We start from the raw sequence: 11907 nt of genomic DNA, 5'->3' as shown, positions 1-11907 counted from the left end.
CCCCTCGAGCGCGGCGGCGGCGCCTGCCAGGGGCTTTCCCCGCAGCAGAAGCGCTTCCTGCGGGCGAGGCGCCTTCCGCGGCCGCCCGCGGGGATAAGGAGGCCTTTGTGGGAGAGGGGGCCTGACCGGCGGGCGTAGAACTGCGACCGGCCTGGCCCGACCCCGCCAGGAGGGCCGGTGGCGTGGCGGCCGCGCGTTCGGCGGCCCGGTTGCGGGAGGCCCGGGGCGACGCGGCCTGGGCGGTTCCAGCGGTGGGCAGGAGGCGGAGGAGGGGGCCCCCGCCCTGGACGCAGGGTGGAATATCCCCAGAAGCAGGTGGCCCCGAAACCCGCGCCTCGGCCCCGACCGGTCGGGTCTGAGACAGCCCCGCGCCGCCTCCGAGGGCTAGAGGCGGGTACCACCAGCTGCTGATGCCACCGAACCGGCGGGTGAGCGCACCCGGCGGTTTCACGTAGCCGTGGAAAAGGAGGGGGAAGAGGAGAACCCCGCGGCACCCCGGAGAGGAGGCGCCCGGGAGCGATCCGGCCCTCCAGCCAGCACTGGCGAACTGGCCCGCGAGAAAGGAAGAGACCCACCACGGAACGGCTCCCCCATCCCCAGCCCGTGGAGGGGCTCAGAGGGGTACCGCGGTTGATGGTATCAAAGGCCGCTGAGACGCCTCCGTCCTGGCTCTGCCCCGGTCATCGGCAAGCGCGACCAGGGCCGCCTCCGTCTGAACCTGAGCCTGCAACCTGACTGAGCCGCGTCTGGATAATCTGCTTCCTCCGCGGCTCTCTGCAGCTGCAGTCCTACCATTTTCCCAACAAAAAGGGAGGGTTGGAGACAGGGCGGTGGTTATCTAAACCTATGGGGCCCAAGCGTGGCCTTCTGAGGAGGGGTGCCCCACGGCCTCTCTTAAGGCTGGAGGGGCCACCCCCTCTGGGAAAGGAGCCAAGGGCGCCACAGTGTGGACCCAACTCCAGGTCAACTCCCTGGCTGCTTTCACGATCCGGAGGGACCCAGATCCAGCAAACAGTGGTCAGGCTAACCGCGCAGAGAGCCCTGTCCACTTCCTCTGGAGTCGCCAGTTCAAACTCACTCCAGATCCCAAGGCCATGCCCCAGGCACCTTGGGCAGACCTGCCAAGTCAGAATCCGTCGGAGCAAATCTAAGCAACTTTATCCACCAGGATATTCCTCATGGTACTCCTGCAAGTGCTCTTGCTGCACAGTCTGCCCAGGAGTCCTCGGGCCAGGTTTTTTGTTTGTCTGTTTGTTTGTAAAAAAGGGTCCTTCACCTAGGAAAGTTTGGAGGAGTTTTTCTTTTCCTGGTTCGTCTGTTGGCTATCCTGATAGGACATTCCAGACTTCAGGAATGATGGGGTGCCAGGAGGTGGAACCGATTTCTCAGCTGCTATTCCTGCTATAAAAAGTCATTTGAGCATTGGGTGCACTCTCTTGAAAGCGTGTAAGAGGTGCACACACAGATGACAGGAGGGATGATCAGACACCCCAAATCAGCATTTCTGAAAGATTTGACAAAACAAGATCAAACTATCATGCTAAAAGAACCAAAGTCAGTTCTTCAGATGCAGTGTTTCCCTATTGATCCCTCTTCCATGGAGCGGAAGGACAGGAAATACTCACCCAAGCCCCAACTTGTAGTATGTCTTCTTTTTATTTTAATAGAGGTTGGTCCTTACCCTTGAGTTGAAACATGCCTGCTTGCTGATTCAGACCACCTTTTTGTCCAAGTATTGCTTCAAGTTTACAGTGGTTGCAAATAAAGGCAGGAAGATACACAAGTGAAAAATGTTTCTGGTAAAGGGATTCTCTCCAGGAAAAAGGGGGATGTGGCCAGTTGGGCTTTTATCCTAGAAAAAAATCACATTACTGGCCTAGTTCACGTATCATGCTAAGCCATAAGGTGGTTTACTTAATTGGTGTACATGTGGTGTGAACAACTTGTGGTTTGTCATGCTTTACTGAATGTCAGCTCTACAAGTTGAGGCTCATTTAGAAGACCATGGTTAAAACAAACAGTGTTTGAACCCAGTCAGAAAGAACCAAGCCCACAGTGGGACTTCTGTCTCCTTTGTCCGTAAAAATTAATTGACCTGGTTCCCTCCTAGCCCCAGTACACCCAAAGCATCTGAAGGGCACAGGTTGCCCAGCCTCTTCATAGAGCTCGCCAGCCTCTGACTGCTGCTTGCTGTTGCCCTTGCAGCCATCCTAATCCTCACCTTCCGTGTATTTCAGCCTGTGTCCTGTTCTGCTGTGGGAGCACTGCCGCTCGCTTGTTGTGTCCTGAGGTGTCTCTTCCCTTCCTTCTGTCTGTCAAGCTCAGAACTTAGGGCCGGTGTGTGGCATGTGTGGCCTTGCATCCTTGCCAGAGATGCAACCTGTTTTCTACCCCCTCCCTCAATATGGGATTGGCCCTTGGACATCATCAGTGGTGGACTCAGCTGCAGAGTAGTGGTGTGATTGGGGATTTTAAAGACTTTACCATGGTGTATTCAAGTGCTATGACCATTTTTCCCACCACCTGGGAGGAGCACTGGAACATCTGGAAGTGGTGTTCCGACATATCAAGGAGCCTGATGATGGATCATGTGCCAACCTGCTCCTTCAGGCCTTCCAACGGTGCCCCCATCACTACTGTAACTGAGTCCCTCCCCTGGCTGCTGGTTGTCCTCTTCTTCTCTTTCCTCCCACTTTTCCCAGCATCAGAGTTTTTTTCAGAGAGCTCAGACTTTGCATAGTGTGTCCAAAGTAGGATACTCGGAGCCTGGTCATTTGTGCCTTGACTGAGAGCTCTGGGTTGATTTGTTCAATGATCCGTTGGTGTGTTTTCTTGACTGTCTACGGTATTGTCAGGAGATGTCTCCAATGCACAGATTCAAAGGCGTCAATACTCCTCCGCTCTCGCCTCCAACTCTGAATTATGCACCTCCAGACTTCCACAGCCACTGCACCCAGGCCTCACCTTATTGTTTCATATATCATTTTGCATCTGGGGGCTCTTTGTATCTGGGTCCTGGCTGCAGAGTGTCGATGCCACCTGGTCATTGTTGCACAGACCAATGGGATTCCCCCTTCTGAAGAGCCCTATCAGGTGAGCTTGGGCTGTACCATTTGCATTAGCACCCCCACCTCTCACTGATCAATGTGGAACCATTTCTCAGGGTCCGGCACTCGTAACACAGGACAAATGCTGAGGGTGCTTTTGGCTGCCTAAACACTAGCTTCCTCGGAGCACACATCAAGTTGTGTTAGATCCAATAGGGATGTTGCATTTCGGCTGTCCATGGCTATAACCTTCTGGTAACAGATGGCTAACCCAGGAATGACTGCACCTGTTTTTCCTTTGTGGGAATGGGCGTTTCCTAGATAGCCTGCACCTTGGCTTCTAGAGGTTATTTAGTTCTATGACCCACTCAGTGTCCCAAATAAATTACATAATTCAGGCCAATTTGGCATTTCTTGGCCTAGACAGTGAGTTCAGGCTCCTTGATATGTCGGAACACCACTTCTAGATATTCCAGTGCTCCTCCCAGGTGGTGGGAAAAATGGTCATAGCACTTGAATACATCATGGTAAAGTCTTTAAAATCCCCAAGCAGCTCATTGGTCAGCCTTTGGGAGGTTGCAGAAGCATTCCGAAGACCCACTGGGAAGGCATTAAATTCAAATCACCCATGCTGGTGGGAGATACAGACCTTTCCCCCTCTCTCGCTGCCTGTGGCACCTGCCAGTATTCTTTGGTCAGGCCCAGGGTAGAAATGCATTTGGCTCCTTGCAACGACTCCAGGAAGATGTGCGTTTCTGGTTTCAATTTTGTTCCCTTCATTTCCTCTGTGGTTCACAGAGAAATCGACTTCTCCTCCAGGCTTGAAGAACAGGATAACTAGAGACACTCGGCTTGCCCCCATTGCCTGCCTTTCTTGAGCAACTTGAGCTCCTTTTCAATGGCTTGGCTTTGCCATGGGGCTGCAAAGTAATTTCGCTGATGTGTCAGCTTACTCTCCCTGTGGCTGTGGTGTGAGTGGCCAGATTAGTAAATCCTGACACGTGGTTAACAGTTCAGAATTTTCCGACACAACTGCCCTTCTCTCTTGGGTCAGAGTCTACCCTGCTGGACTCCACCCCGGGCTAAACTCCCAAACAACTTTAATCAGGAACTCCCATGCAGGTGTCCACGTGGTATAATCTAGATTTGAGCCTTGTTCTTGGAAATTCTGCAACATAGCTCACCCATCCCTTCTCTTTAATGTGGTGACCCTCCCAGGCTACCTTGTTGGCACATACCAGTCGAACCACCAATACATGATCTCCTGGCTTCAAGGTGTGTTCCCTGGCATGGAGATTATACCAGGTCTCTCAGATTTTTTTTAAGCAAAGGACTCACTTTAAGGTGTCGGCAGCTTCTCTACAAAGTCCAAGATATCTGGATACCTGACAGGGTGCTTGTCTGCAAGTGTTTCTGCCCGCCCGGTACGTTCCAGTGGAGTGGGTGCTCCCCAGGTCCCCTCCATTAAACTCGGCCAACTTACGGACCGAGGAAGCGGGCCTTCTATGTCGTGGCCCCACCCCCTGGACCAGCATCCCCTGGAAATAAAGATGGCGCCCTCTCACCTGGAGTTCTGGAAAGCTCTGAAAACCTGGTGCTGGTCCCAGGCCTGGGGTTATGATTTGAATGACCCATTTTGTTTTGTTGATTTTGCTGTCTGTTAGATTATTTTATTCTGAGCTGTCTGTTTGATTTAATGTTCTTAGCTGCTTTTCTCTTTTCTCTAGGTTTGTATGCTGCCCAGAGTCCTTCGGAGTTGGGCAGCCAATAAATTTAAAGAAATAAGTAACAACAATGATGTTTTCCCCAGAGGACTTTCCTCTCCTACTGATAATGTATCAACAATCACAAATTGGAGTGGGGCACAGCCCAATAAGCAGTAAGAGCTGTGGCAACATCAAATCCCAGTAGTTCCACTGAACTCTTCCACTATGCCAGTTGCTCATTGATGGTAGGGAGCAGATATGAAATATTCCGTCCATCATCCTTGACAAGAAAGCACTTGCAGCATCTGTCAGGATCTCCAATGGAGTGGCCACCATAACTTGGCAAAAATATCCAACTTGGCTGTCAGCATTGATCCAGCTTGGATGGACTTTCTGTGACAGGTGAGCTGTGAAGGTGCCTTTGCCTTGTCCTTGCTGTTCTCCACCCATTGGCAAACATCACGAGATTTGACCACATTCTGGAAATTTGTATCTCCAGAGGAGCTGCTGGGAGTTTTGGACTGATTGTAGTAGAAGCCACTTTAACCTCTACATTTCTGACCAATGAACCTGTTCTTCTGTCTCCAGCTCCTATCTTTCTGCTGGCCCCAATTCTCTTCTTTGTAATTCTATGTGAGCTCGGACATCCAATTTCTTTGTCTCAAAGGGCCCCTTCAGGGTGGCTGCAGCAGCTGCAGAGAACCCTCTGGCACAACCTTCTTGAGGTCTGACACGTTTGAGATGTTATCTACCGGTTGGGAAGGCAAAGTTGCCTTCCGCTCAACAGCATGCACATTAACCCAGGGCCGCAACTAGGGTCTGTGTCACCCGGGGCAAACATGGATTCCGTGCCCATTTTGGTGCCCTCCCAGCACTCATTCTGGTGCCCCCCCAGTGCTCATTTTGGCGCCCCCCCAGTGCAGCGCCCGGGGCACATGTCGCAGTTGCCCCTCCCCAGTTGCAGCCCTGCATTAACCTAATATCCTGTTGAGTGTCCAAGTTAGAAAATCATTTAGGAAAAAGAAGAAGGAACAATATTGCCCATCTACCTGTCCCAGGTCAGGCACCTGCGTGCATGCCAGGCATAAAACAACAGCAACTTTAAAAAAAAAGCCTGGAAAGAAGAAAAATAATGTTTTACTCTGGGCTGCCCCCTGGTGACCATTTATTCCCCCCATCACCACCACCCAGCAGGCAACGGAGCCCATAAAGTGGACAGAGGGCTGGAGGGAGCTCTCCCACCTGCCTTCCTAGGAGCCCGCCAGGTCCATGAGAGCAGCCCCCTGCCCCGAGGGAGCAGCTGGAGGCCCTGCTGCCCCCGTGTTCGGAGGGCGCCTGACCTGCCACCCCCCCTGCCTGCCCTGCTGTGTGAGAAAGAAGGATCTCAGGAGGAAGGCAGGTCAGCAGGGCACCCTCCTGGCTTTCTAGCTTAGAGGCATGGGAACTGGAGGATTCACCCCTATCCTCCCTCTTGGGAGGCAGCCCTGTCTCACTGTTTATGTTTTTCTTCTTTAAAAAAATAATTTCTGATTTTGTATTTTAAAAAAGAAAAAATATTTTTAACTTTAAATATTAAAATGCCTACATTCAATGTTGAACAACATAAATTGCACAGCTGCCCAGATTCCAGTCAGCCACTTACAAATGAGTTAAAGATTCAAAAAGAACATGCAAGTGTTCTAGGCAAGGTGGCCCTCACCTGCCACAAATAAAGAGCTCTCAAAATTGCCAGAAAGTCCCAAAGGTTGTTAGAAATCCCAAGGAGATTCTAAAGAAACATTATTACATTTGAAACCATCTCAAAGAAAGAGTAAAGGCTGAACTCCCAACTTCCTAAGTTGTCCAAAGAATTAGAAAAACTTAGAATAACCCAGAAAACAGAAATCTGAACCGCCACAATTTCCCAGCTGAGCATTCCATCTATTTCTGCATAAAGAATATCCTGAAGCCAAACGATCCTTCCACTTCCTGGAGATTCTAAAGGTCAGTCAAAGGCTGCAGAAAAGAATGGCAGCCCTTTGCCTCGATACACAGATTTCAGGTCCACAAAAACTAAGCCAAACTGATAACTAAGCAATGAGTCATAGGCATTTAACTCACCTGCTTCTATCAAGAAGCCAGATTTTTAAGAAGAACCAGGTTGTACCATTTGTTTCGGCAGGACAGAACTCACACTCTCCGCACACCCCAAATCAAAGCAGCTAAAATGTCAGACACACAGAAGGGCCGCTGGTTCAGGCAGAGCCTGAGCAGGGAAGACTTCTACTATTCCAAGGAACATCTGTCCTAACAGTCAGGAACCACGCTGAGACAAAGAATAGGTCTCTAGCGTTTTATTACTGCTACATTAGACAGAAAATCCTAACAAACTGAAGAAGCGTGGGAAAAACCCAAACAGATAAACCCCAAAAGTTAAGGCGGGTCTGATCTGTGTCTCTTTGAATGGCTGCTTAACTCCTCAGTACTACGCGTTTTCCCCCCTGGATAGAGGCCCCCTCCTGCTCACCATCAGTACTCATGACATCATCTTTCCAAAAGTAGAAACTAACAGTGACCAAGATCCCACACCGACTTCTCTTGAAATATGTAGCAAACAGAAAGGTCGTCACCCTTAAGGGAAGCTCAAGAATAAGAAACCCACCTGAGGCAGCCATCTCTGCCCCCTGCTGCAGAAGCCCCTTCTCCCCCCGTTTGGTGGCTCAGAAGACAAACAGGGCAGAGGCAGGCTCTGGGATCTGACTCCTTGGCCTGGCTTTCTCTGGGAGGCTGAATTCACACAACACCCGAGGCCAAGGGAGGTTCGTTTATCTGCAACCTTGCGTATTGGGTGAACTCCAGCCACCATGGTTCATAAATCAGGCTTTATGCATTAGCACGTTTTAAGGTACCACCTTTGCTCAACCAACTGTGGTTGAGCAATCTTTAGCTCTCAGTGTTGTACAAGTGCAGCCAGACAGCAGGCTAAAGTTGGTGGAGGAGATGTTTTATTTACAATAAGTAGACATAAATATTAAAAAAGAGGCTGCTTCCCCCAAACACCCATTTCCCTCAAGGTGTTAGTAGAAGTTTCAGAGTACAATGAAATCACCCTTCCCAGTTTGAAGGGTCTACTGGAGGGTCTTTGGGTTCCGAAGAAGAAAAAAGATCTAGGAGATAATTTGTCTTAACCTTTTAACAAATGGAAAATTAAATAACGTTTATTTTTTTAAAAAGAGCCAAATACGTAAGACAAAAGGAATCCACCAGAAGACGGCAGCAAGTAGAGAGGGCTTCTCTTTGCGGGTTTTATGCATGACGAACTGGCAACAGCAGGAAGGTCTGGTTCGGCCAGTGGCGCCGCCAGGAAAGAGCTGGCCTTGTGCTTATTCAGTCTCAGGGAGGGAAGGAGGAAAGTTCCTAGAAGATTCAGCCTGGAGGAGCACTAGTAGTCCTGGAGAGCAAGGGCAGATTGAGCATCACCCGGGAGCTGGCACAAGCAGGAGAGGCTCACCCAAAGGAGCAGCGCGGGAGTAGCTCCGCAGGGTCTTGAGGAGTAGAACCGGCTTGCTCTGGAAAACCCTGCTCCAAACTCAGGCAAGCACCGCCCCCACCGACAACCCCATCCTTGGGTGGACAACTCCACCCAAACAAGAGGCTGCAGGAATGACCTCTTCCCTTTCAGGCAAGCTGAAGGGCCCCCACAAAGGCAGGCATCTTCACCTCAACCCCACCCAGAATTGTGCAATAATGGAAAGACCAGGCAGGACATTGGGAGGAAGGAGGATACTTACAGCTCGCGGTTTTTTGTTCAACTTGAGATCAATCCTGCAATGGAAGGAAGGAGCGAGCATCAGCCTATGGGCAGCTAGAAAGGCGATCCCCTTTCTGGGCCAGAGCAGCAAAGGGAACATGCCTGCCATTAACAGGCCAATGGAGCATTCCCACCCACACCCCATGGCACCCAAATGCAGATTCCACCCACACAATCTGGAGAAACACATTAGAGAGTTAGGCAGCATCCAAAGACCATGGGGACACATCATCTGCTGGGTTAGTGTGTTAAAGATATGAGGAGGAGGAGGAGGAGGAGGAGGAGGAGGAGGAGGAGGAGGAGGAGGAGGAGGAGGAGGAGGAGGCGGCCACCGCTGAAGGATTTAGTGGAACCAGTAAGAATCAAATTGTATTTTCTGCATTTGAGAAACTGCCTTATCTGCAGGCCTTAGAAAGCAAAGCAACAAAAATCAGTTTTCAGAATTCAGTAGAAGTTTATCTGCTTTTCAGTATGACATAAAGAAGCAAAGATGGCAGCCGAATGGTTTTTTTTTTGCCAAGGTGATTAAATAAAAAGTTACCTCCATTGTGCTTTTGTCTGTATTTTTAAAAACTTGCCAGCCTAACCTAATATACATACCTACAATTAAACAGATAAACTATAGATTAGAATAGTTTTGAAAATGCACATGGGGAAGTTGAAGGAGGGCGGTGAAGGGGAGAAGAAAGGCTACACAATGACATCACAGCACAAAAACCAAGTCAAATCAAGTCAAACTTACTCAAAGTCATAATCAAACATGCCAGACGGGCTGAGGGGCAGCATTCGAAAAGAAGAAAGCAATAGAAATTAATACACTAAGGAATTAAATCAATTAGTTGATTAGCCACCCTAGCGAAATTCAAAAATAAAAAAGAACAGGTGACACATAATTATAACCTTGAAATATAAAATCCTCCCAAAACCCTGATCCCCCAGAAGTCCCCTACCCCCAAATAATCCTACGATGCTCCAAGGGCAAATACCAACATCCTTGGAAAGGAAAGCAAGGCGGGAACCTCCCACCATGCCTGAAAGGATGAGCAAAGAGCCCAGTCAGTGGAGAATTGGCACAACATGCATGCCAGCCCCCCGGCAGGATTCTGGCCGGACCACCTCCGCAGCCTGGCAAGGAAACAGAAATGGAAAGCTGACCCTTCCCCTCCTGCCGATGTGGTCTCTGGCTAGCTCAGTCCCGGCCTTGATTTGGGAAAATGTTGGACCAGGGCAACAGCGAAGAGAGGGCCCGCTTCCACTTCCTGAGCTTACGCTATAGCTCCGGGTGCCTACAAGACTCCAATCCACAAGTACAGCCTAACCCACGTTTCTGCAGCTTCCTCCTGGCCTCCTGCCACTGTGAATGTGAAGATCTGGTATCTTTCAGAACAGAATCTCTGAGCTTGGACTTTAGGTCTATTGATACCTCCTGCCTTGATGAAGGCCAGTAGCCAGTTATTTCTCAATAGGGAAAGACTCGCTACACAGAAAGAGTCATCAACAGACGCTTTCAACTTGAACAAAATACATAAAACTACAACAATCCCATTTCTCCCCATTGTATGTTCCATTTCATTCCCTTCTACTGTCATTTTCAAGACTAAGTGACTGCTGGGGCAGAGCCACCCACCTGCATTACTCGTGGAAAGGACCGTGTAGAGATAGCACTCAATTCTAGCAATAAAGTGTTATTTCTGGATTATGTTTAACCTGCCAAGTTAATTGGCTGTGTCTTTAAAAGGAAAGAGGATGTTTCATTTGGGACAGAGCCCTGGAAGGCTGCTATTGCTACTGCTTTACGGACTACTCTCAAGGCAGACCATGACTGCCCTCTGATGCTTTCCCACCTGGATCCCAAGAGAGTTCCTCAGCTGGGGACAAGGTGCCAGATCCAAATCCCCGCTTGGCCATTAAGCATGTGGGGTGAACTCTGACCCTAATCTATCTTGTCTGTAGAGCGACATAGACATGAATACTGAACTAAAAACATTCAAGAGGAGAACGTGAGGAAGATGCTTCCTTTCACACAGTTCTCCACAAAACAAAGCTCCGGTGGGCCCAGTTGAAGGTCTGGGTGTAGTCCTAGGGAAAGCCTGCCCAGCTTACCTGTGCCTGTTTTTGTTCTTCCGTTTCTTGTGACTACTGTGGTGGCTTCCAGAGGCAGAAGAGGCTGCTTTTTGAGGTTTCACCCCTTGAACAGAGCCATCCAGCTCTTCCACCTCCTCCTGGCTTGGCTCATTTTCTTGGTTGTGAAAATCCGGGGAAGTATCACTCTCGGTGCCACTGCCGGGCTCACCTGGGCGGAGAAAGGCAAGGCCTCCATGCTCAGCCCTCCAGAGCTGCTCCGTGGCTCGTCTGCGTGGGCAGTCCCAGCACCGAGAGCAGGGAGAGGCTTTTGCGCCCCGCCACAGCCAGCGATCAATCGATCGCCAGTAGATTACAGGCCCTCTCCGTGTGGAAAGTGCCGTCGGAAGGGCAGAGCGAGGGCCACCGGGCGCAGGGAGGGGAGAGGCCAGGGTGGCTGCGGAGGCATCTGCAGAACTGCGAAAGGCTGGCGGGAGCAGCGGGTGCCACTTACGCTTTTCGATGAGCTGGTCCTGGACTCCGGCCAACGCGCTGACCGCCTGGGAGAGCAGGAGAGCGCGGTCAGGTCCGCGAGAGCGGCGCCCCCCCCGCGCCCCCCCCAGCCCAACTTACGGCCGCCGAGGTGACTGAGGACTTGCTGAAGAGCCTCTCCGCCTCCTTAAACTTCCGGTTCCGACGGTCGTTCTTGCTGTTGGAGTTTCTGGGGGAAGAAAGCGACGGGCAGCGGGGGGGGGGGGGGCGGGGCCGCCGCGAGGCCCCCTCCCTCCCTCCCTCCCTCCCTCCCTCCCGCGGGGGCCGCTCACTCACTTCTGGTTGGTCAGGTAGCGGTCCCAGCCGCGGATGATGTTCCCGTACATCTGCGTGTCCTCCAGGTAGCTGCCCTCGAAGGCGTAGATCTGCCGCTCCAGGTTGGCCAGCGTCTCCTGCGCGGGAGAGGCACGGCGGGCTGGCGGGGGAGGGAGGCGGAGGCAGGCGGGGGTCTCGCCGCCCGCCCCCCCCGGCCCCGCTCCCGTCCCTCCCCCCGCGCCCCCCCGCGGACTCACCGCCAGCTCCTGCTTGCGCTTGACCAGCTCGGCCAGCTCGCGGCGGGTGTCGGGGATTTGCGGCGGGGCGCCGGCCTTGGCGCCCGCCCCGTGCAACGCCGCCATGGCCCGCCCGCCCGCTCGCTCGGCCGCCCGCCCGCTCGTAGGCCGAGGCCGAGGCCGAGGCGGAGGAGGCGAGCAGGCACGCAGGGAGGCCGGGGAGCCAAGGGAAGGGGCGGGGCGCGGCGGAGAGGAGAGGA

General features: G+C 51.9%; 2 protein-coding genes across 6 annotated transcripts in view; both read right to left on the bottom strand.

The window, feature by feature from the left end:
- GNL2 (G protein nucleolar 2) overlaps window positions 1–11907 on the bottom strand; it is a 329965-nt gene that overhangs the window by 290443 nt on the left and 27615 nt on the right. The window lies entirely within an intron of this gene.
- MEAF6 (MYST/Esa1 associated factor 6) lies at window positions 7721–11807 on the bottom strand. 5 transcript variants are annotated; one of them, XR_010068509.1, is made up of 9 exons: window positions 11669–11807; window positions 11433–11548; window positions 11238–11325; window positions 11119–11164; window positions 10647–10836; window positions 9286–9315; window positions 9085–9143; window positions 8524–8557; window positions 7721–8183 (listed from the first exon to the last, which is right to left on the bottom strand). XR_010068509.1 is itself a non-coding variant. In XM_063311850.1 (8 exons), the coding sequence occupies exons 1-8, from the start codon at window positions 11771–11773 to the stop codon at window positions 8175–8177; spliced, it is 618 nt and encodes a 205-aa protein (XP_063167920.1). In that variant the 5' UTR covers window positions 11774–11807; the 3' UTR covers window positions 7721–8174. The 5 variants fall into 5 exon arrangements, 3 of the variants coding, with proteins under 3 accessions (XP_063167920.1, XP_063167921.1, XP_063167922.1); XR_010068510.1 differs by lacking the exon at window positions 9286–9315 and having other exon boundaries at window positions 11669–11806; XM_063311850.1 differs by lacking the exon at window positions 9085–9143.

This window comes from Candoia aspera, chromosome 10, assembly GCF_035149785.1.
Source record: "Candoia aspera isolate rCanAsp1 chromosome 10, rCanAsp1.hap2, whole genome shotgun sequence".
Lineage (NCBI taxonomy): Eukaryota > Metazoa > Chordata > Lepidosauria > Squamata > Boidae > Candoia > Candoia aspera.
The sequence above is the reverse complement of the archived record's forward strand: the minus strand, read 5'-3'. Positions and strand labels throughout refer to the sequence as shown.